The following is a 25,424-nucleotide window of genomic DNA, read 5'->3' as shown; positions in this document are numbered from 1 at the left end:
CCAGGAACTACTGTTAATTCAAAATACAATTGGGTCCTATAAACTGGTGCTTTGACAGTTGGTTCATAGCCTCCCAGGCTGAATTAAATTGCCAATATTGACCTTTAAAGCCCTTCAGCAGTTTAAGAGTGGATACTTAAAGATGAATTACCTTGATATAAGTCTGGTTGTTGTTGTGAGATTATCAGAGACCATTCTGACTGTCAGAAGTATAGTGAATGGTGACTGAGAAAAGGCTCTTTGTGTCTGAGATAAAAGCAATGAAGTAATTGGATTAGTGATTTGAGCAACAGTGACCGAACCAACACAAGTAAAAATCTATTCTCAGTCTTATTTTTCAGTGTGGTGGTGAGCTTTAACTAATCTCCACAATGCTGCTCATCCCTGGAGTTGCTTCTAGCAGGAAGGGGCTTATTGAATAGAGTAGAACTGTTTCAAGCCCAGTGGATGAATTTGTGTTATAGTTTGTAGATAAAATTGTTCTTATTGGAGCCAGCTTAGACACTCTGAGATGGATATTAAGGCTAGAGAAAAGAATGTATTAAATTGGTTCTGTGTTCAATGCATTTCTGAGTCCATTCAAAGTAGATTGGGGTTAGGTTACTTGGAAGATAATCTGGTCGTATCATCCTGCCATTGTTTTCAGGTCAGCATTGGAAGCTCTGTTTGTATGCAGTGGTGGCCCTAATTTCTGGTCCTTTAGTGCAAATCAGAGATGCTTTGATGTTCAGTGTTAATGCTTGATAATTAGCTTTATTAGATAGTTTTCATTTGCTATTTTCATCTTAATTTATTATATGAATTTTTATTGTATATACTATATTGTAGCATGGTTCTTTAAGTCTAGGAAAGATTTTTTGAAAGGGTAAAAATGTTTCTAATGAAATAAAAGCTACACAGCTTAGATGACTCAGTGAAAGCATATCATCCATGAAAAGAAACACTGCCAGAGAGAACAAGACATTCTACAATTAGTTCAAGGGTTTAAAAGAACTTTGTGTTATGTTGAGGTTTTAAAATGTGATTTTAGAAATAGGCTAGGATTAGACTGAAATTTGTGCTAACTTGCCATCTGTGTAACATCACAAGAACATTCAAAAATCATTTGTGCTTTTTTTCACCTTTCCACTGTTTGAATCAATGGCCCATGTAGGTAGTAGTGAATACTTAGGCTAGAAATATTAAATATCTGGTAGATCACATATTTACCCTGAAAAGAAGCAGCAGGGGAGGAAAAGGAGGCCTCTAAATGCTAGACAAATTAATTATTTTCTAGACCTCTCAAGGGCTTTTGATACTTGAAACTCCATCAGACCACAAGTAAGATTTTTTCAGTAACTTTTACAAAAAATATGCAATAATAATAATCTACTAATCCAGAAGAATACAAGTCTATATTTTGGGAGGGGCTTTTTAAGATACTGCTTGCTATGGAAGAAGCCCTAGATTTTTCTTCTATGATTAACAAAAACAAAAACAAAAAAACAAAGTGGGTAGCAGCGTAAGGACAGAATGATGTGCCTCCTTGTTATCCTCCTCGCTTGCCTTCTCTCTCCTATTCTACTTCTATTTCCTGTCCCCTTTAGTTTTTGGAACAGTAAAAACATCTGGGATAATCTTTTCAAACAACATGCCTGTGCTATTGTGGTATGATCTTCAAAGTTTTCATCTTGATACCACCATTATAAGAAACACAAGAGCCTATCCCAGTATCTATCCAATATCACTAACCCTTCATTGAGGAAGGCTTTTATGCCTTTTTCAGACCATGGTTTTTGCATACCTTGAAGGGAGATTTTGTAAACGTCCCATGGAACAGTGCCTTTGCCTCTGAGGTGCTGGCCAAGGAGAGGACATTATCCATTATGTCCTCTACTATACTATCTACAGTGAAATCAGGGGGAAAACACTGATTCTAAACTTAAGGTATTGGATGCTGAATGACTGATCTGCCTTGCATTGTGATCCCAACTGTTAGCAGTCTGGTTACTATCTTAGTCATGCTTTCTTTTAAACTTAGAAATGTTTAAGCCCTTAACTGTAGCATTGGTTCCATTTTAACTTAAATCTCTCACATGCTTTGTCTGTTGTTGTTTTATTTTTATTATCACTTACTGCATTCCTTTTTATGCTATGTCATGTTCTTACAACCTGTGGTTGTTTCAATAAACTGATTGATTGATAATGGCTTATCAGAAATTAGTTACCTATTTAGGGGCCTGCCAGCAAATTCTATATAATATGCAGCTGTTCAGATTGCAATTCAGCAGTGGTCCACACTAAAATGCTTCCAGCTATAAGTATGTAGATGGTACAGATAGGAAAGCCAGTGCTATTTAGGGCGTTTAAGATACCTTGATGCAGTTTTCTGCAAAAAGAGAGGAGAGAGATTGGTGGATCATACTACATCTACTCTGTTTTCATTTTTATTTATTTTTGGTGTAGATTTCTTCTCGCTTGATTTTTTAATTTAAAATTCGAAAGTAATTCCTTGGATTGAACCAGTAGGCAGAAGGGTTTAAAGTTATTTTAGAAGCTGTATAAAGTGGGCATATTCCCCACTTTTTAACATTAGAAAATCCTGGTGCCCTTAGGTCAGCACTGGAGTTTTCTGATATGTATCATGCTGAACCTGGGGAATCCTGCCCGAGGATTGCTTATTGCCTACAGAATGTTGATTAATTATGGAAGAATACAGAAATTAGGTGGAAGTGAAAATGGAACAGACTGTCTGGAAGTAGGTGATTGGAATGTTTAGCAGCTCTGCAAGATCACATTTAGTTGCAGGTCTCACTTCTCATGTCTAATAAAGGGAAGAGAGCATTTTATGATGCCTGTTCCCTTGAAAAAATTACAGGAATTGGATTTGTTTTCTTCTTATTGAAGACTTCCAAAAACAACAACTTCCAGAAAATGAATTTGAGTATGAGTATATTGTATGTATTATGACAAAGGATTAGGAAGTAGCATAAAGCACTCAATTTTGATAGCAATAGGTTTAGAGGTTTAGAAATATCAGCCTTTTGTTTTTTTCTGTATTCAGCAGTCTGCCTGTTGCATAGGAGTTACAAGGGGTGGTAAAAAGGTTTAATACTTAACATCATTTTAGAAGCTATGGCACACCATGTCTGTTGACACCTCTTGCGTTGCATTTAATTGTGGTCATTTGTAGAGGAGAAAAATATGATATTAAGGAACAGCGGTGCTGTAGATCAGGAACAGATGAGTTTTGAGAAAGAATTGCCTACCTGCTCTACTTGTTCTTAAATTGGCATTAAACAATTGCTTCCCACTGTGTGTGAAGTCACACTGGGCTAAAGAGTAACAAAATAAGTCGAAAGAAAAGGTTCTTTCTGAACAATGTTGCTTACTTTATATGCTTTGGCTGCTAAAGTAACATTTCATCAGAATTTAAATGTTAGAAATTATTGGGAACTTAGTATTTAGAGCCTTAACACAACAAACATATTGACTAATTTTTTTTTAACAAGAAACCGATGAAGTTATGTTGACACTGATAGCAAGGATTGTTGCATCACAATGAAACAATCCTGCCTTTGCTTTCTCAGCGGTTAAGCACTGTACAACCAAATAAATAATCCTGGGTTTGTTACTCTCTCCAGAGAGTAGTAGTACAGTCCCTTAAGTTTCTTGAATATCCAGGATTCTGCCTTTTACACAGTGATGATTTTATTTGAAGTGTTGATAATGAAGTTAGGATCCAGTGTAACATTTATATTGATAGAAAATGGCTGGGTTCACTTACCTCACTAAGCCATAGTATAGGGTGGACCATTCATTTCACTCATGAGTTTTGTCCTAACAGGTAAGGTCTACTAAAATATATTTATGTTCCTGCATTAAGTCTTCTAGTTCTTCCTGTTTAATTGTCATACCCTGCGCATTTGATGGAGATACTGGTTCTCTTACGCTCTTTATTGGATGCATCCGCACTCTGTGTATGGCTTCCAGTCCCACTACTTTGTATCACACTATCTTCTGAGCTCTCTTCCCTCCTCTGTAGGATTGATGAAGACCATAACCCTAAAGGGCAGGCCTGCATGTCAAGTGAACCTAGAATTTGCTTGCAATTATATTTCAACTTTTTTTCTTTCTTACTAGACTCACTGCATTAGTTGTTGCTTTGTTTGTACACAGACAAATGCTTTGGATTGTGAGAAGGGCAGAACAGGAGTAGTCTATAACAGTGCCTTCATATTGCTGTCATTTAAAAGGATCTTATTTTTTCCCCCCAGAATAAATTTTACATAGAAACCAAGCTTAACCGAGATTTAAGAAATGATCTTATAAAACTGTTTACGGAACATGTTGCAGAAAAGCACATTTACAGCCTGATGCGTAAGTATAAAGTTTAGAGATGAGTAATTTTTCTAATACATTGTAGAAATAAATTGCTGAATCATTAGTATGGAAATGATAAAAGTAGAAAGTAACACTAAATTTAATTCAAAACAGGATTAAATGCCAGATTATGGCTGTTGATTGTTGGGGGAAATTGCAGTGTAATTGAGTATTTGTTTAGTTAAATACAGGAATTCTCTGAGACAGAGGTCTGATACATATATTTTTGACAGTAATATTATATTATATTATATTACAGTGCAGTCATCTAATGATCATAGCTTTTGCTATCAGTGCTGTCAGTTTCTTCAGATACCAGTGTTGACATTGATTAGACTGCCACAATTTCTGCCTGGAAATCTATAGGGCAACAAAATAAGAACATTTGTGTGCCAAACTTGGCCTTTGCTGAATTAGTTCGTCTTGCAATTGCACCACATTGTGGAAATTCCATTCTTAATATCACATTTTCATAGTGGATTTTCTTTTTAAAGCTTTCAGATTTGCAAGATTGACGTCAGCCCAGTCCAGACCAGGAAACCAAAACCATGAGTACTACTACTACCGTTATTGTAAAGTTACAGTAACAGAATCTTGCAAGTCTGAAAGTGCTTCTCCCCTCCTCTGCTTTTCCATTCCAGAGAACTCGGGAGGGTCAGTTCTGAGACACTTTCTCTACCCCTATTCCTGCTCTGAACTCAGATTTCTCTCATCAGACCATTGTCTAGGCCACAGTCTCCTCCTTCCTGTCTTTCATGGTTATTCTCACAGCCCATTACATATTACACATTACACTGCCCTGAGATAAAAGCCAAGTTAATGTGTGACCCTGGTCTGTTGGGCTTTCCGTGATCTGGGTCAGGTCTGTGGTTGTCCTGATGGCCACTTGAGACTCTGTGCCCAGGGAAGGTGGCTTGCAGTTTCCCAAGTACCATACAAGAAACTCCACTGCTAACCTCACCATAGCAGTGAGTTACTTAGGCTGCTGCAAGGCGGGGGGGCCAGTACAGCAGTCCTTCTCAATATTAATATGAAGATCATTTTAATTATTAAGTTAGTTAAATAGAAGAGTGCATTGTATGCATTTATATCAAGGAAGCAATATTGGCTTTCATAGACAATAAAATGAAGGTAAGCTTTCTGAATGCGAAATTGCTCTCACATTCAAACTTGCAGCTGAATAAACTCCATATTGCCATTGCAGCAGCAGGTTACCATTTTTACAGTTTATAACTGCATCTTCTATTTACAAGTGATACTTATCTAAGTCATTATTGGTATTATTTTAATATTACTGACTCATGCTTATGACATAGGAATTGGCGGTACTTTTAAGACATTAGGGTTAGAAGGTCATTGTTAAAAATGAAAAAGCAGTGCCATATATTCCAGTTTGTTATGATGGATTTATATAAAATAGTATCAGAAACAGTATCTTCTCTATGAAGAAAGACTAACAGATATTTTCATTTAATTATGTACCTCATTTGCATGTGGTACTAAGCCCTAATGTGGGGTGGCCTTTTTTTTTTTTTGCAAACAAACTCATTTTAAGAAATAAACTGGTTTATTTTGAGGCACAAGGGGGCAATTTGAAATCCTGATGCATAAAATCCTCATTTATCTTGTACTGTGCCCACTAGTTTTGAGTACTGGCAAAAGAAATGGGAGAAAAAACAGGAATTAATTGAACAAGTCAGGATTACTTTTCGTGTCTGCGAGGCTGACTTTGGCTTGCTCTCGGCACATCCAAAAAAATGACTAAAACAAATTCCAGCTTAATTATGCCAATTGAAGGATGGCATGATAAAGTTTCTAAATGTGTATATAGCGCGAAATAGTTGGACTAAGAGATCATTTTTCTTTCCATAGGGTAAGTAGCCTTAATCACCCAGTTAACTGACAACAAATTCTTAACTTGTGAAATGTATAGTTGTAAGATGTTGTGTTGGACCTGGCTACATCACTGTAATTGGGAATTTATCTAATGCATGAAGTTATTATTCATAATAGCTAAATAGAACTTCATACTGTATGTTCAGAGTCTCTTGCCTTTACTTCTGAAATCTTACAAAGGGGAAGCTGTTGTTTTTATTCCTTCTTGTCTTAAGTATCCATCTGGCCAAGGCGGAGAACTCAAAAAGCCCTTGATCTGTAATTTGTGTTCTGCATCCATTGTTGTTTATATACATAAGTAAGATACATGTGTAAAGGATGAAAGCAAAGCATTGCAGGAAGTTGAGTATCTACTGAATCGCTGTACTGTACTCTGAGCTGACGTTTCAACAGTTCTGTTTTATTTTTCATACACATTTTAAAAATACTTTGAAATCATTCTTCTGCTGTGATTTTAATACAGGTATCCAATTTGACTTTTAATATGTTTAGCTGTCTGACTTTAAAATGACAAAATAACTTTTGTGTATTTAAAACAATTTTGGGGGAAATTGGACACTTTTAATATAATAAACTACTAGCAAATAATTTATAGTTCATGCAATTTTTATTCTGAAAAAGATTATCTGTAGGCCAGCATTAGTTGCTATTATGACTCTTAAAATCATCTCTCTTTACAAGCAACTCGTAGTAGGAGTTGAAGCAGAATTTCAATTTCAATTTACTTTTTAATGTTTGGGTTTTCAAATTGAAATGTTAATGCTTCTTAAAATTTTATCACGATCTATCAAGGTGATGACGTACCCAGATATATAATATGTATAAAACCAAAATTGAAATAAGATGCATAATATAAATAAAAATTCAGAGAATATATTTTATTTTACCGTTTAAATTTTGAACATGCAGCCTTTTTTTCATGCACTTTCTCCTTTGGAGGACCTGTAAGTGAGATTTCTATTTAACAACTCATTTATAAGAAACGTGTGTATCTTAATCTAAAGAAATTAGCAACAAGCAACAAGACCTATGAGAAGAATAGTATTTGTTCAGTTAAATTAATACTTGATTTTATCCCATCTGTGGAACCCACTTTCACAAAGATTAGCTAGCCCAAATTTAACCACTTAACAAATCAGCTCTATCATGGGTTGAGAAGAAAAGGAACCATGATTGCTGTTTGATTTCTGATAAAATGCCTAGAGCATTATTTTTATCATAAATTTGGTGTGGTTTTAGCTGCTCAATTGCACCAAAACACAGTTGTGCTAAATGTTGTTTAGAGATTGTCCTAGGTTCTGACAAAAGCAAATTCAGAGGGAATTCCCTGCTGTCTTTTCTCATCCTAACTACTTAGTCTAAAATAAGAAAAATGATTTAATATTTTTTATCTTTTTGTACATATAATTATTAGGATGTTGTCATCAGAAGACATTCTGCATGCATATTGAAAACACTGAAAAGAAAGGGCTTAGCATTTGCATGATTTCACACTTACATGAAATCTTTCTGAATTCCCCTTCCCATTTTAAAAACTTGTTTTCCCCAGTGCTTTAATATCTCAAAAGCTTTCTCCTTTAAGACTTAAGTAGAACTGATTCATTTGATAGACTAGAATAACAATGTATTGTACTCATCCATGCTATATAAATCAATATTTGAAGTAAAATTAATTTGCAAATGAGTATCTTTCTCATTTCAGCTTTACTTCTAGAAGCTCAGTCCACACCTTTTTGGATAAACCCTTCCACAATGGCAAACATTGTCAAAGGATTATACATGCTGAGGCCAGGTAAATTATACTTTTGAGTACTTGCTCATTTTTAGCAAATGGTATTGTCAAAATCTATGTGTAATAAATTCGTTGAAGATATCATATATACATATAAGAAACAAATCCAACTCTTGTATAACAAAACACAAGCTCAGACGTTTGTGTGTGTGTACTGTAATTACATCTGTTCAATTGGGTGAAATGGTGCATCATAGGGCAACAATTTTTGAACCAAGGTACCTGGGCTAACTTACAGAATGCATCCAAAATCTGGGACAATTACTCCTGTGGGATTGAAATTTGGCAAAGTTGTGGCTGTTTCAGTGCCTCTGCACTGCTGCAGTCGGCCTGGTCACGTGATCGTTTCCTTTTTTTCCCCCAAAAGAACTTCATTAGTTTTTTTCAACATAGGTAAAAACTAAAAAGGATGAAATGAAAGAACCTACAAAGAAAAAAAAAGAAAAAACTAAAAAGTGTGGAAGTACAAACAAAACTACTGCAAAGTAACTTCCAACTTTCTACAGCAAAGATATACATAAATCAATATCAGTCTCTTACTAGGATTTAAATTACAGTAAGCATTATTTCTATACAACATCTCAATTCTCAGTATAGCATTCCTTTCTAAAATAAATTTTCCCTCCCAGTTAAAAAACATAAGAAACCCCTTCAAACATAATTTTTCACAATAACAAACATTATCCTCTTCACTATAATACTCTTATCTGCCAGCTAAACTAATAAAAAAAATAACCTAACTACATCTTATTACTATTGTTTGCTTATACAAATAATATCCGAAAAATAAAAACATCCATCTCAACCCTTAAAAGAAATCATCCTAATAAACATATTTAAACAATTATCAAGGTAAACCAAAGCATTTAATCTAAAACAAAATAACCTGCCAACAATAGTAGCATCTTGTTACTATTATATATTTTGAAAAGTAACTTTATTAACACCTTTTTACCAAAAATATAAGTGTTATCCAAACAGCAAAAATGTTTATCTAAACCTTTAAAAGACCACCTGTCATCAGTACTCCTATCCAGGGGGGAAAACGCATGCATAGTACTGAGGAGTTAAGCAGCCATTCAAAGAGACACAGATCAGACCCGCCTTAACTTTTGGGGTTTATCTGTTTGGGTTTTTCCCACGCTTCTTGAGTTTGTTAGGATTTTCTGTCTAATGTAGCAGTAATAAAACACTAGAGACCTATTCCTTGTCTCAGCGTGGTTCCTGGCTGTTAGGATATCAATCCTAACAAACTCCCTACTCCCATTGAAAGAGGGAGGAACAAAAAAAAAGGAAGAGACATTTGGGAAAATGTCTTCAGAAAACCAGGAATTTCGGCAGGCCATCCAACAACTGGCAGCAGCATTGCAACAACAACAACAACAAGTAGATCTCCAGATCAACACATTACAAGCAGCCATGCTACAGCAGTTACAACAACCAGTTCTGATTAACCCACAAATGGTGCCAGCAGCAGCAGCAGCAGCTCCGCCAGTAGTCTTGAGATCCCAGGACAGTCTACCAGAGAAGTTTGGAGGAGAAGCAGGACAGTTGAGAACCTTTCTCACAGAGTGTGCAATGTTTTTTGACAGCAGACCGGCAGAGTTTCCCACAGACAGAACCAGAGTCACCTTCATTTTAAGTCTGCTAAAGGGCCCAGCAGCCAAATGGGCTATTCCCATGGTGGAGAACAATGACCCAATTCTCAACGACTACCAGAATTTTCTGGCAGGGTTCTGAGCTCACTTTGACGACCCGATCAGAGAGGTCACTGCCAGCCGGGAAATTCGGAAGCTCAAGCAAGGCAACAAGATTGTGGGAATCTACATCGTTGATTTCAAGCTGTTAGCAGGAGATCTGGACTGGAATGAGAGTGCCTTTTGAAAGACCAATTCAAACGGGCTGGATGAAGAAATTAAAAATGAATTAGTGCGCCAGGGAACACCAGCTACCTTCAAAGGTTTATGTCAACTGTTTGTGGTCGTAGACGCCAGGCTAGAAGAGCTCAGACAGATGCAGCCGGGGAGAAACAGGGGCCTCAGAGCACTTCCAGGATTTCCAGCACTCTCCACAGCATCTCTTTACTCCGGACCAGAGGAGCCAATGCAGATCGGGGCGAGCAGGAGGCTTATTTCCGAGGCTGAGAGACAGAGAAGGAGAGAGAGAGCTCTCTGTTTCTACTGCGAAGTCCAGGGGCACATGGTGAGAGCTTGCCCAGTGAGAAGCCAAGCAAATTCCATAAGAGCCCCAGGGCAAGCAGCAGAACCAAGAGCCACCTCCACCTCGACTTCCAACCAGGGAAACTCCGTCGGTCTCCCTCCACAGAGCTCAGCAGGGAGACCAATCAATTAAGAAGGGCTCATTCCGAGGATTCCAGGCAATCCTTTTACTACTTAGCAGTCATAATGCACGTAAACCCAGAGCACTAGGTCAAGCTAGAGGCCCTCGTGGATTCCGGAGCTTCCACCAATTTTATTGATGTACAGACTGTACAAGACCTCAACATCCCAACCATAGAATTGCCACGTCCAAAAGAAGTTGAGACCATTGACGGCCAGCCCCTCAAGGTAGGGCCGATTAGAAGTTTCACAGAACCTTTGCAACTAACAACGGGAGATCACACTGAGTGGATCCAATTTTATGTTACTGCATCACTTAATGTGCCTATAGTCCTGGGCACACCTTGGCTGAAGATCCACAACCCATTGCTGAACTGGACTACGGGAGCAATCTCCTTCCCAGCTAAGGAATACCAGCACCACAAGATTCAAGCCGCTCTCCTCTCTCCAGCAACCAATGCAGCCACGGAAGCAGGGGGGGTCCAGTTGCCAGCCAAGTATGCAGATTTCGCAGACGTTTTCAGCGAACAAGAGGCCACAGCACTACCCCCCCATAGGGACTGTGACTGCACCATTGAGTTGATACCAGGAGCCAAGATTCCAGCAAGGAAACAATATCCCATGTCCCCCAAGGAACTAGCCACCTTAAAGGATTACTTAGATTCTAATCTCCAAAAGGGTTTCATCCGACCATCTACTTCCCCAGCATCTGCTCCTACCTTCTTCGTACCAAAGAAGCCTGACCTGTTGGCACTGGCAAACCAGGAGGCACCCATGAGAGTGGTACACGATTTCAGTTCCCCCAATAAACTCACGGTCAAAGAAAATTATCCACTCCCCCTAATATCTGATCTGCTGTATCGCTTACAGAAAGCACGCATTTTTACTAGGTTGGAACTCAGGAATGCATACAATCTGATCCGGATGAAAGAGGGGCATGAATATCTGACTGCCTTCGATACCAGGTTTGGTAAATTTGAGTACCTTGTTTTGCCCTTTGGCTTGTCTAAATGCAGGAGCCATATTTTCCCGATTTATGAATCAAATTTTCTCTGATTTACTAGATAAGTATCTGGTCATTTATCTAGATGACATATTAATATTCTCTGAGGATGCTACAACTTATGTAACCCATGTACGTAATGTCTTACAAAGACTGAGAGAGAACAAGCTGTTCGCCAAGCTAGAGAAGTATGCCTTCGATTTAACTGAATTACATTTCCTGGGCTATAAAATATCAACAGAAGGCATATCCATGGATCCTTCTAAGGTCCAGGCAATTCTCTCTTGGCAACCCCCCCGAAATGTGAAAGAGGTACAAAAATTTCTAGGGTTCTGCAATTTTTACAGGAGATTCATAAATAAATTTAGTGACAGGGCTAAACCCCTCACACAGCTTTTGAAGAAAGGATCAAAATTCATTTGGGGGGAGAGAGAGCAAGCAGCCTTCCAAGAATTTAAGCAATTCTTCGCATCCCAGCCGCTTTTAAAGCACCCTGATCCCACGAAGCAATTCATAATGCATTCAGATGCTTCAGATATTGCTATTGGTGCTGTTTTATTGCAATATACAAACAAAACAGAATGCAAAAATGCTCCCTTGTGCATTTTTCTCCCGCACGCTCTCACCAGCAGAGAGAAACTATGATGTTTTTAACAAGGAGTTGCTAGCAATTAAAGCAGCATTTCAAGAGTGGAGGCACTGGCTAGAAGATGCAACCTTTCCTGTGAAAGTTTGCACCAATCACAAGAATTTACAGCTTCTACAAAACACCAGATCCCTCACCCCATGCCAAATCAGATGGAGCCAGTTTTTCTCCCGTTTCAATTTTGTTATTTCTTATGTTCCCGGGGCGCAGAACCGTTTGGCAGATGCCCTGTCTCTATGTATTCAGGCAACCCCCGCTACTCACCAGGAGGTACAGGCTACTATATTACAACCTCACAACTTTCAGCAGTCTATGAGGGAGAACCAGACAGAGGTTTTAGCAGCAGGCAGACAAGCAGAGGACCTATTTACAAGAGTCAGAGCTCAGCAGCAACAGAACCCATATGCCAGGGCCAGGATGGATGACCTCCAGAGGGGCCCGCAAGACACTGCCTCCCATTTAATGTGGAGGCAGGAATCCTCTGGCATAGTGGGCGATTTTACATTCCCCCCTCATTGAGGGAAGAAGTACTGAGACTTTGCCATGACCATCAAACGGCAGGCCACGGAGGTGTTTTCAAAACTCTCCATAGAGCTCTGAGAGACTACTGGTGGCCTAAGATGATTGCAGACATAAAGGGTTATGTTGCTTCTTGTCATACCTGTAGACGAGCCAAGCCCCTCCCAGGGAAGCCCACAGGACTCTTGCAACCCCTACCCACCCCCAGTAGGCCTTGGGATACAATTTCCATGGATTTCATCACTGATTTACCCCCGGTCCAGGGGCTGACTTCCATACTAGTGGTGGTGGACCTTTTCACTAAAATGGTGCATTTTATTCCATGCAAGGGCCTCCCATCTGTGCAAGCCACAGCGCAGTTGTTTATGGACCATGTTTTTAGGTATAGAGGCATGATAAATCACTTGGTGAGTGACAGCGGCCCTCAGTTCACTTCCAGGTTCTGGAGGGCCCTTTTCCAATCATTAGGGGTCCAGATCCATCTATCATCATTGCATCATCCGGCTAGTAATGGGCAAGCTGAGAAAATTAACCAATGGTTGCAGCAGTATCTCAGGTGTTACACCACTTATCAGCAAGACAATTGGCCAGCCCTGCTCCCCATGGAAGAATTTACTTATAACAACTCTGTGCAATCCTCTACCAAGATGTCTCCTTTCCAAGCACTCTATGGGGTTAACCCTCGGGTGTTGCCCACCTCCTCCCAGCAGGGAACTGTTCCAGCCACGGCTGATTTTCTTAAAGAGCAACAAGCCGCACAGGAGTTGTTAAAGGAGCAGCTGAACTGGGCAAAGAGTGCTTACAAGAGAGCTGCAGATGCTCACAGACAAGAGGGGCCAGTGATTTCGGTAGGAGACAAAGTGTGGCTCTCTACCAAGTTTTTGACCTCTACCAGGCCCTCCAAGAAGTTGGACTCTAAGTTTGTGGGCCCTTTCACTGTGGTACAGTAGATAAATCCAGTGGCTTATTGTTTATAGCTGCCAGCATCCATGAAAATCCATCCAGTCTTTCACAGAGCCTTGCTAGCCAAGGACCCTCCCCCAAGTACCTTACGGTCGCAAATGTCCCCCCCACCTCCAGTAATTGTGGAGGGGGAGGAGGAATACAAAGTCGAGGAAATTCTGGACTCTAGGAGAAGGGGAAGGGGCATCCAATATTTAATACACTGGAAAGGGTACCCCGAGGAAGAGCGCACGTGAGAGAATGCCAGAGATGTGCATGCACCAACGCTGGTTCATCGATTCCATCAGCTTTTCCCTCACAAACCCAAGCCTCGCACTCTACCAGAGATTCCTCACTTGACTGAGCAAGCAGAGGAATCCCAAGCAGAAGAGTTCTTAAGTTGGCAACTTCCACCCCCGCCTGAGGCTCTGAGGCCAGAGCGAGAGGAAAAGGGAGAGCCGCAGCCCTCCACCTCGGGCTTGCATTTCCCAAGGGGGAGGGGGGAAGAATCTTCTCATTATCTAGCTATTTTCCAGCAGCAGCCACCTAGGCCAGAAGCGTTATCAGACCTGGAGAGCAGCACTGATTCGTCCTTGGAGGAGTTTTCCTTTGAAGAATTTCCATTGTTGCCCAGTTCCCATGGGAGCTTAGAGGGGGAGATGGACTCTTATGAGACCTCTGGAAGGGAGTGGGCTGAAATGGAATGTGAATCTGGAGGGGAGGGTGATGTCATGAGTACTGATGGCGAGCAGGAGGGGGCCCCTATCCAGGGGAGAAAACGCATGTTTTAGTACTGAGGAGTTAAGCTGCCATTCAAAGAGACACAGATCAGACCCGCCTTAACTTTTGGGGTTTATCTGTCTGGGTTTTCCCACGCTTCTTCAGTTTGTTAGGATTTTCTGTCTAATGTAGCAGTAATAAAACACTAGAGACCTATTCCTTGTCTCAGCGTGGTTCCTGGCTGTTAGGACATCACCCTGATAAATGCATTTAAACCATTTTCCCACCTCAAAGTAAACCAAGGCATTTACATATCTCAGTATTATACGCAGAGCTTGTCAAACTCAAATTTTACAGCTTCCCTTGAAAAGTCCAAATATTCTTCAAAAACCTTCCAGCCTTTGAAGCCCAATTCTCTTTTTTGGTCTTGGTGTGAGGACATCATAGCCTTTCACATGCCTCTTTCTGAATCCAAAATTCTTCCTTTAAATCTCCACAAGTCAGTTTTCTTCCCTTAACTTTTTGAGTCCAAATCACCAATTCTCTTTTTCTTCTTTGGGGAAGCCACTTTATACTTAGGATAATTTTCAACCTTGTCAGCTTCTCTCAGTTGTTGGGACAATTTGGACTTCACAAGTTCTGAGAGATGGTCCAAAACTTGAGTGACTTCAAGGTAAAAATCTTTAAAAATTGCTTTAATTTCCTCCATAGCTCTCCACAGCAAATTATGGCACCCCCTAGTGCCTCAGGAAGATAAAGCCCACTAAGACTGAAATTGAAAACTTCCTCAGCTCCTTATCTTCAAAGTAGCCAATCAATGAAATAGAAAGTAGTAACAGAGAGTTCCCACAGGAAAGTAAAAGCAAATAGTTCGGAATTCTAATCCGCAGATTCAATGAACTAGGAAAAATCTTTTATACTCCTCAAAACTCACTTTGTTAAAAAGAACAACAATAAAAAGACAAAATTCTTTAGTTCTCAGCATTACAAGTTATATATTAAAGAAATCAAAATTACCAAATTAATAAATTTCAAAAATAATGAAGGTCACCAAGAGATTCTGCATTTCTTTGCTAAAAAAAGCCTCTCTTTGGTAACAAATAAACAAAAAACCTTAGTGTTATAGAAATGAGAGGAAAGAACAGGGAGGAAAGAAGGGAGGGAGGTAGAAAGGAAGGGAGGAGGAGGAAAGAACAGGGAGGAAAAAAGGAAGGAAGAGGAAGGAAGGAAAGGAGGGAGGGAGAAAGAAGGAAGCTCCCTGCCAGCTTCCCACAAGGAAAGTCAATGGGGAAACTGGCAGGAAGTCGGAAGTCACTCCTGCTCCCCCTGCTTTTTTGCCTACCTGTGGTCATTCTGTTTCTCTGTTTTGGTAAGGAAATATCTCTGAAACGATGACCCAGTGGGTCACAGGTTGTCTAGTAGTGACATAAAATGTAGTTTTAGTGGTGAATAAATGATTAGTGTGGATTAAGTCATACAACCTCCTTGGTTTGCACTGATGTTAAGTGGGTTTATTTATTTATTTTATTTATCAAATTTTATCACCGCCCATCTCCCCCCAAAGGAGTTGATCTGTATGATGTATGATGTTGATCTGTATGATGAAGAATATAGGATTTATTCTTTAAATGCTGATTCTAACAAAGCTCTCTCAAGAAACTTATCTTCTTTACTCTAACTTTCTCCAGTTTTGGGCTTTGGCTGAAATTTGTCTTACGTTTACCTGGTGGCTTTCTCAAATTTGACATACTGCTGTTCTGTAGTCATATATGTTGATTTTAAAGATTTATGTTCAATAGCTTATCTCAGCGTGGGACCCAGAAATTGGTTGCTAGAAAATGCCTTCCTTCTGCCTGCTCTTTTCTGAGCAAGTTTACCAGTTTGATGCAGAAGTATGGTGAATGCAAAGAAATGGGCTTCCAGTGCCCTGAATGACACCTGGGTGGTTATTTTGTTTGTTTAAACATCACATTTGCCTTTCAAAGGAGGAATAATCACGTTTGAAGGGTATGAAGCTTCTGTGCAGAGCCCTGACTATCTGACCTGACCCATCTTTCCAGAGAGAGTTACAATACAGTGGAAGGGAGGAGGATGTGAGGCTACAGGGAGGAGGGAGTTGCAAGAGTAGTGGAAGGGATTTTAAAAAACCAAGTTGAAGAGGGAAGATGGGCTGTGGCTGTTATCTCAGTGTGTATGTGCTGGGAAAGAGCGCCAAAAGCAACTTGCTACTTACCAGTGTTAAGCTAGTTGCTTTATTAAAATGAAATAATTAGTTTTATTCATGGAGGAAACAGTTACACAAGTTTATTTTATCATTTTAGTGGGTCACAATGTCTCAAAGGTTGAAAACCATTTCTGATTTATGTGTAAATACTAAATGAATAATGGATAGAGTAGCCCAGGTTTGTTTAGAACAGTACTTCTCAACCTTGAGAACTTTAAGATGTGTGGACACCAACTCCCAGAATTCCCCAGCCAGTCGAGGTTGAGAAACACTGGTTTAGAGGCTTCCCACTTTCATGAAGAGCCAAGGAAGAATAAATAAGTAATGTGCATCAATGCATACTCTTTTCACAGTAAGCCTGAATTATTTACAAAACAAAGCCATGGAAGAATATAGATGGTTTTCTGATACTGTGTCTGGTAATAACTTCATTAAGTGGATCACATTAATTAAAGGTAATCAGTGACTACAAGACTGTGTTACAATATGTTATGTACAATAGACAATATGCTCCTGAAAATTTGTAGAGTGTGTGGTTGTGCTGATGTCTTCGTTTTAGGCTTCCTGTGGGCTTCTGCTGAACTGCTTTGGGACCAGAAGGCTAGATTGCAGAGATTCCAGCACAGCTTCTCTTACATTGTTATTGGGGCTATACAAAACATTTTGAAATTTTGAAGTACTTCTTTGAATGTGCTGCTTGAACTGTCTCTTGGTGTTATGTCTTTGTGAAGGGTTGGCCTGCCCTCTTTGAGGGCCTCTCCATGGCTTCCGAATACAAACTGGCATGCACAGAAGACACTTGTGCTGGGATGCCTGTTGAAGCAATTCAGAGGGGTATTTCATAAAATATCTGATCTGTACAGCCCTAAGCTTATGAATCATGTAAAAGGGATTGCAGCATAAGTAACTATGTATAAGAAGAAGTCTTTCTGGAATGAAAAAAATCTGTAAAATCTGACAGGAGGGATTGTTCTTTTGCTTAACTAATGTGTCTTGTTAAAACCTGTCCCATAGTGAATGTGAGGCACAGTATAAGGGCTTGACTTCAAAATCAAGAGCTTCATCTTTTCATGTGTCTCCAGAATGAAATGTGCTAGTAGATATTCATTAGTATATGTTCAGATCTAGGCACATTATTTTCCCCCCAAGATGTTGGATTTCTGTATGAAACCTAGATTAGAATCATGTGAAGATCATATACGTTACCTTACAATAAATTGTGGAGCAATTTGTGACAGTGTTTATTTATAAAATATTAGATACATTTATTCCACCAATGTGGGTATCCAACTGTTGCCTTGTACTTGAAAAGAGAAAAATTAATTGATCAATCTGAAACATTAAAGTTGATCTTTTATAGCATTCTCATTTAGTATGCAGCACATTTGATTTGATTTTTCTGTTTAAAATTCTGTCATAAGAAAGAATTTGAACTTAACCCCTGTTAAATCCCTTAAGTTGATTTTTTTCCTCATTAGCTATTGCTTTCCATTTCTACACAGAATGGGTTCAGATGGCACCAGCTTTATTTTCTAAATTTATTCCAAACATCCTCCCTCCTGCTATAGAATCTGAGCTTGAGGAATATGCTGCTCAAGACCAGAAACTTCAACAAGAACTTATTCAGGAGGGATTTTCCAGGTAATAATGCCAACTTTTCCAACATGTTTGTTTGGGGATCTGTAAATTACACAGAAGAATTTGGGCACCACATAGTTTTTAATCATTTTTAACTGTTTTAATGGATAAATTATGTTGAATGTTTAGCTTTTGTTTTAATTGTGTATGCCGCCAGAGTCACATGCAAGTGAGATGGGTGGCTATATAAATTCAATAAACAAACAAACTACTGCAACATGCCATTGATGCCATTAAGAAATATTTCTAGGGTAATAATTGTCTTTTGCTAAAAGCATTGTTCAAGGGTGCTTTTGGTTTGTTTATTGATAACCCTTAATAAATCCACTGAATTAGCTTTTGTGGAAGGAGGACATTTAGTGTAGAAAATGCATGCCCACTTCATCCATTCCTCTTTAAAGGGCCCTGCCTTTATGTGAAGGATGGTGCCATTTGTATTTCGTCTTTCCAACTCTGACTGAGTGCTTAGAAGTTGGGGAAAGAAAGGGGCAGTGCAAGTGGTCTCAACACATTCAAGTGAAAATCTGAAGTGGGGCTATATTATGATATCCATAACCCTCCTTATAGTTTGTACTTGAATCCCTTCTAGACCTGCACTAATACTGTGGGTTCTTGTTTGCTAGTAAAAATAAGTATACAATTACACTTAAAAGTGTGCATTTAACATGCCTGCTTCCCCACCCCCACCCAATAGTAACTGCAAAGACTACATGCTTAAACCTTTTCCTCCATACAGCAGTCCTCGTGAGAAAGGTAGTTAGGCTGCACTGGTAATACATGAAATGAAATGAATACATTATACTATTGATTCTATGCTACAGTATTGTTATTACTTGTAAGAAGATGTTCACTTGTGATTCCTTACTTCAAGCATTGTCTGGGATGAATAAAATACAATCCTGACTTGCACTTCAGCAGGATGCACTGACTTTTGATGCTTTTTATCTAAAATGTCTGCATTATCTATGGACATTGTTAAAAACAAAGACTTGATTGGGTTAATTTTGTAGTCTAGGCTGACATGTTCTGTCTGTGAGGATATTGGAAGTGGCAATTATGCTTTTAATTAGCACATGATAATGGGAACATATTATGCCTATGTTAGAATATCTGCATTAGTTTTCAGTTGATTCTAACCATAATTCAGCAGTGTCTTTTTAATCGTTAAAGTTGTAAATGGCTAAGTTTCTAAACTTGGCATTAGTTTTGGTGACAGAAATCCTCTTAAAAATGCTCCAGTTTTGGGGTCTTTTGGGCACACAGTAGTGAGCTTTTTTTATATTACTGCTAAACTATTGGACATACTCACTTCCTTAGAAATTGTAATTTATTTCCACTTCAGCAAGGACTGATTACTTGAACTGATCATTATTTTAACCGCTTTTTTTCTGGGTTCAACTATTTCTTATTTCTTATCTTTATGTTACTTGTTAGCCATCTTGAATGACCTAGAGATTGAAACGTGGGGCAAAATTGAATGAATGGATAAATAAGTACAATAAAGTTGTTTTGTCTGGCTTTTTTAGAGGTGACCAGTCACGTAAACGAGCTGGAGAAGAATTAACCTGCAGTAAGTAACTTAAACTGCTAGTCTCTTTTATTATGGATGATATTATAAAGTGAGGCACGTGAACACTTCTCATTGCAATTGCAAACAAATATTCTGATTTCTTCAAAGTAGAAGGCAGTCGTGACCACACAATCAAAGCCCTGGCCCTTTGCAATGTTGATGCACATATAAAAGAAGTAGGGCTTTGATCACAAAGTTGTGACCACCATCTTTACTTTTTTAATGCCCCCACCCCCAGCAGACTGCTGTGACTGATAGTCCAAGCCAGGAGTTTTCAAACTTTTTCAGGCCACTGAACTTTTTTAAAAAAAATCTTGGATTCCCAATTCACAAAATGTTGGCCGTGGCATTTTTGCGTGGGAGAATAGGCCTTGCTCTTTCCGTTCAAGTGAAAGTTTCCCCCACCCCCCAGCCCCAGTCTTTCATGGAACCCTATCAAGTTCCCTACAGATCCACAGAACACAGTTTGAAAAACTGTGTTGTTTAAGTATATGATAGTATGCTATTGAATTGATTAAGAACTTACTGAATGTGTTCTAAATATAATTACTATGAGATGACTGAAATTACTTTTTTTTATGGAGATCAGGTTTATCTGCAATAGGACAATAACAAATGGCTAGTCTGTTAGGTGGGAGGATCAAAGTTCCCTCTGATCCATAAAACGGTTTTAATGTGCAATATGTGCAATATCTTTGGGTGATTGTGGTAAATTTTCCTTTAATTTGAATTCAACTTCTTGCGACTTTCTGGACACATCTGCGTAGGTTTGCCAATGCCTTCCCTTGGGATGTTTTTTACTTTCCAGTCCAACCTGCAGCACAGGAATTCTTTGGTTGGCTTTCCATACCCAAATTTGAACCAGCCATGCTTAGCTTGCAAACTCATACAAAGTCAGCCAGGTGCTGTTGCTGCCTGGTGAGAGATTTGTGATACACTGATAATTACATACCATTTTTTAATTCTTCTGTGTCTTGGGCCACTAGTACATATAATAAAGATGGATGGAATGGTGCATTTTTTAAGAACTGTAATGGTGAGAGGGATTTAAAGCAAGTGATGTTTTCATTATTTTTTCTTGACTTTTTCAGATTGTTCAGCATCATGCACAAGCTCAAGAGGATGCAGATAGTAACTGTACTAGAAGTATATCTACTAGGAATGGACTTTGGAATGGCATTAGAAGGGAGGGTAGCCTGGGACTCAGTCAGGTTCTTCTGATACTCAGGTTCTTTGATGCAACTATACCTAGAAGAGGTGTTTGGACTTATTTCTCACCATGTAATAAAATGTCTGTTTGCTGCTATTTGGGCTAGCTTGGAACAATGTGATCAATCCTGAAAAGGGTGGGGTTTTTTTTTTTTTCGTGATTCCTGTGAGGACTATACCTTTTGGGTTTTGGTTTTTAAAAGATCATTAAATACTAAAAGTTGATAGCCAAGAAGAGCAGCTTCCTCTGAAAGAGTTTTGGGGTGGCATTTTTGTTTTGTTTTGTTTTTTTGCACTTCCTGATATGTGGACATTGCTGTTAGAAATCTGTGCCCATTAGATTTTGTCCAGAATGGTTGCATGGTAAACACTGATCATTTAACAGTATTTCTGTCTTCAAGAAAAGAAAAAAGGTTTGCCTCTAAAAGTCAGTCATAGGACTGACCTTCACATTCCAGACATAACTCATCTGCTTAGCCCCTCAATAGTAAAGACCACAAAATGTATCTCAAAACTGTGATTTGATTAAACATGCTGCAAAGTTGCCAGATTTTCCTACCGCCTTTGATTACATTTAGGAAAATAAAAATTAAACTGTATTTTTCCTCATTCCCTTCCACACAATAAGTGTTAGCAAATCAAATGTTTATTGTATTATGTTGTTGGCTTTGGTAATGATTGTAAAGAATTAAAACAAATGCTTTTCAACATGTGATTTCTATTCAGAGTTGAAATGCTAGTACTGTATATAATGGTTGAAGATTTGGCAAGAGATTACAGACGCGCTTGTATGCTCATATCCTCTGTGCTGCCTAGTGGCAATACAGAGAAATGTTGGTACTGATTTTAAGCAATCAGTTCTCTGAATACTTTGATATTGGGGTTCTATAATAGATTTTAAAATAAGGCTGAAATGGTGCTTACCTCTGAATAGCAAGGTACTTGAAATCAATGTTACACATTTGTGGATTGTACCATTTCAGAAGGCAACTGGAGAGAACTGCATATTTGATTTGTACATACTTTTTTTAGTCTCAACTGTTAAAGCTTGAACATAAGTTTTTAATCTGCAGTACTTTGCACTGCATTATGGGTATGATGGCAATATGTACCTCATAAGGGATGACTCTGGATCCCTGCTTTCTGTTTCTGATCTTGAACTGAAGGCTAATCACAAGGTGCTGGGGTTACTGTTGTGTATTTGTTCCTTGGCTATCTGTGAAGAAGCACCACAAAAGGTAGGGAGGGGGTTCTTCATCTCCTTCTCCACAAAATGTAATTTTATACACAAGGTTAGACTTTTCTTGGGAATGAAAGGCAAATAAGGATGAGTTTGCCAGTTGAGGTAACAAAATGAAGCTATGCTGAAGTGTTAGTGCTCAGGGGAAGCCCAGCTGGAGTGTCTTTAATGTGGGAACCTTGTATATTTTTATGAACAAGATATGGCAGTTTACCTCATTCATGAAAAAAAATTGATCTGATGCATGACTTTCCAGCATGAGCAGTGACTTATCTTAGCTTGTCTGATCCACAAAGAACTATGGACGATTTTAACCTTTCATTTGGTAAGATGCTAGGGTAAGTCTTTCTGTGGTATGAAAGCATCATATGAAAGAACAGATATACTTTTAAAAAGTGTGCTGTTTAGGGAGAAGAATGTTAAATGAATAAAAAAAGGAAAATATCTTTTGATTTAACCAAAAGGCTAGCTCCTTAGTTTGTTGAAAATGATGCATTACTTCAAAGAAAATAGATCTAGAAAATAACCATTTCTAACTTTACATAGACTGTCCTTTTTTTCTTTTGGTAAATAAAAGAAAATCTCTCCAGTTTACTAAATTAAAGTTTCCTTACATGAATGGAAATAGCCAAAAATTACAGAATTCTTCAGATTTTCAAACACTTTAAAATTCCTTGGTTTTATTTTTAAACAAGATGAAATGAAAAACATGTAGATATAACTTTAAAGTGAACTTTGTTAGAGAAACTCCTGGTTTCTATTTCAGTTGATTTTTAAAAAGTAGGCCACACATTTAATAATAACTGTGTTCCCATAAAGTTAGTATAAGCCACTGTCCCCCAACCTGCTGCCCTTTGGGTGAATTGTCTTACTGGCTATATTAGCTGGGAATTCTCAGAACTTTAGTCCAATATAACTGGAGAACACCAGGCAGGAGAATGGAAATGTAAATAAAGCGCAGAGTTATCCCATCCCAAATTTGAGAAGATTTTCATGCTATAGTTAATGGAGAGCAATCACTACAGTACTGTGCCTCTACATTTCTCTTCATAGTTGCTTTTAGATTATATTATTTTTGGGTAGTGCAAGGATTGTGAAACTTACATAGGAGGCTACAGAATGGCAGGCTGATAATAGTGACCAATGCTATGCATTTGAACCCAAGAATATTGTCCTTTTTGATTAAGGGAGTTTGAACAAATCTGAAGAATAGCTAAAAAGGCAGTGTGAAAGATTTTTGCTGTTTTTCAAAGGTTACAGTTTAAAAGCTTGGACAAGATATATCTAGAGTTATGGCGGTAATTGCCTGATAAACCCTCTACTTTTATTCCCTATTGAAGTTATCCATAAGAAGTGCCCAGTCCTGAAGGACATGTAGAAGTATTGTTGTTCCATAGCATTTTTTTCTCCTACCATAGCTATTGCTCAATTATATATGGGGACATTTCCTCTTTGGCTGGCTTCTGGTTCTGCTCCTACAGGTTGGAAGCTGATTCCAATTTGTCCCTTATAATTTCTAGCATCAACCCTATAGAATACAATGAGGATGAAATGAGGATGTCCAAGTGGATGTGAATTTGATGCACTGTTTTTACCTTTTACAGCAGCCTTTCCTGACTACTTGGGTCTACAGTTTTGCAGACTTCAACTTCTAGAATTTCCCAGCTAGCATAGCCATTACTGAAAATTCTGGGTATTGAAGTCCACAGATCTGGAGAATGCCAAGGTAGAGGAATGCTGCTTTACTAGTTTATGGTTTGTAAATAATCTTCAAAACATTCAACTTTTATTTCCAGATAAGATTTTATTTGTGTCATTGAATGTTGAAAAATGTTCTCAAGAATATTGCTTTGGTCAATGTTCTAAACATCGTTTTACATATTTTAGCTCTATGTAGCATCTTGCCTGAATAGAAAGCCTGTTTTTTATATATGTAAAAGAAAAGAAAGAAAAATATATTATGTTGTAAATTAGTATTAAGATTTCTGTATGTTTTGGCATCTAATGCTGAAATAATTTGTTTTTCTATCCTCCAAGGGATATACCTTTGTAAGCTGAGTTTGAAAGAACACAACAAAACTTAGGTTACTTTGTAAAAAATTTTCTTCAACATTTGCTGAATTAATGTGTGGCCCTCTAAAGCCATGCCTTCAATAAAAGCAGCATGGTCTTGGCTGTGGTGCTCTTGTAAATCAAATGATTTGCCATTTTTTGTGACTGTTTTCCACATAAGACTTAACATGACAAAATTTAATGCATTGGGTGTCGTATATCACATTTGTTTCCTGGGAAATTTGTTCTATTAAAATATTTTTAGACTAATGTTTTGGTTCTGAATTTGCCATTTTTAACTTGTATCCACTTGCCATTCTTGACTTAGAGAGATCATAATAACATAGACAATGCTTCTTTTACCCACAAGTTTGCAGTCCCATATTTTCTTTAGAATGTGGAATATATGTTGTCTATAGCTGATGAGAAAAGCTTTAAAAGGTTTGTTTATGGGAAGAATGGAACCGTGATATATAATTTAGGAGGGTGGAAATTGTAATTACTATGTTTGTAACTGCTGCAGAAAAGATCAGAAGTTGCTTCTTTAGACATCTTCCTATTTTTCTTTCTCTTTTCTTATATTTCAGTTTTTCTTTTATTCTTTTATATTTCCTTCTTTTTTCTATTTTTCATTTTATGTTTCTGTAGTTTTTTAAGCTTATGTAAAATCTTTTAGTAAAAATTACAGTAAAAATATTTGATGGGAAAGCTAGTTTATTGAAACTCTTGACACTGAGTTCACTGATAGGAGCAGATTCTCAGAATCAGTCTATACTACTTAAAAATGGGAATATCCAGTCATTTACTTCACTGGCTTTTGAGTATAAATGAGAGCAGTGAGAATAGCTTTGCTCATGAGTGTGTCTGAATCCTCTTATGTCTGCCAGACACAGTAGTAGCCGACAGTAGAGGACTGAGACATTGTCATGTTCATGTCTAGATCAGTGAAAAAAGTTTTACAGTTCATTTACTTTTCTGCTCGTTTTTTATGGACCCTATTTGCTGAAGGAGCCCCACAATTTTGCAAGTTGTAGAGGTTTGGTTTGGCACAGAAATTACTGCAATTATTTTAAATTACTTGGTTAAAAATCCTCATTGTAGTGCCATCTTCCCTAAAAAAGACTGATCTCTCTTCTTTCATGAAGGGATGGGTTAGCTGTTTCGTTTGTGTTCTCCTGAGAACACAAATATGCTAGTGTTACCAATCTTTCCAAAAAGAATTGCTTGCCAGAAATAAGAGGATTGTAGAATACATCTATGATGTAGCAATTG

At 38.2% G+C, this 25,424-nt stretch overlaps 1 protein-coding gene across 1 annotated transcript in view; it reads left to right on the top strand.

The window, feature by feature from the left end:
* CACUL1 (CDK2 associated cullin domain 1) overlaps window positions 1-24,422 on the top strand; it is a 44,438-nt gene extending 20,016 nt beyond the window's left edge. The window contains exons 5-9 of the mRNA XM_063307225.1: window positions 4,257-4,359; window positions 7,961-8,050; window positions 17,946-18,084; window positions 19,608-19,651; window positions 20,743-24,422. Of these exons, the coding sequence (XP_063163295.1) occupies window positions 4,257-4,359; window positions 7,961-8,050; window positions 17,946-18,084; window positions 19,608-19,651; window positions 20,743-20,783 (417 nt within the window). The 3' untranslated portion in view covers window positions 20,784-24,422. The remainder of the gene's footprint in view (window positions 1-4,256; window positions 4,360-7,960; window positions 8,051-17,945; window positions 18,085-19,607; window positions 19,652-20,742) is intronic.
* The last annotated feature ends 1,002 nt before the right edge of the window (window positions 24,423-25,424 follow it).

Source organism: Candoia aspera, chromosome 6 (assembly GCF_035149785.1).
Source record: "Candoia aspera isolate rCanAsp1 chromosome 6, rCanAsp1.hap2, whole genome shotgun sequence".
NCBI classification, from domain to species: Eukaryota; Metazoa; Chordata; class Lepidosauria; order Squamata; family Boidae; genus Candoia; species Candoia aspera.
This window is presented reverse-complemented; position numbering and strand designations above follow the sequence as displayed.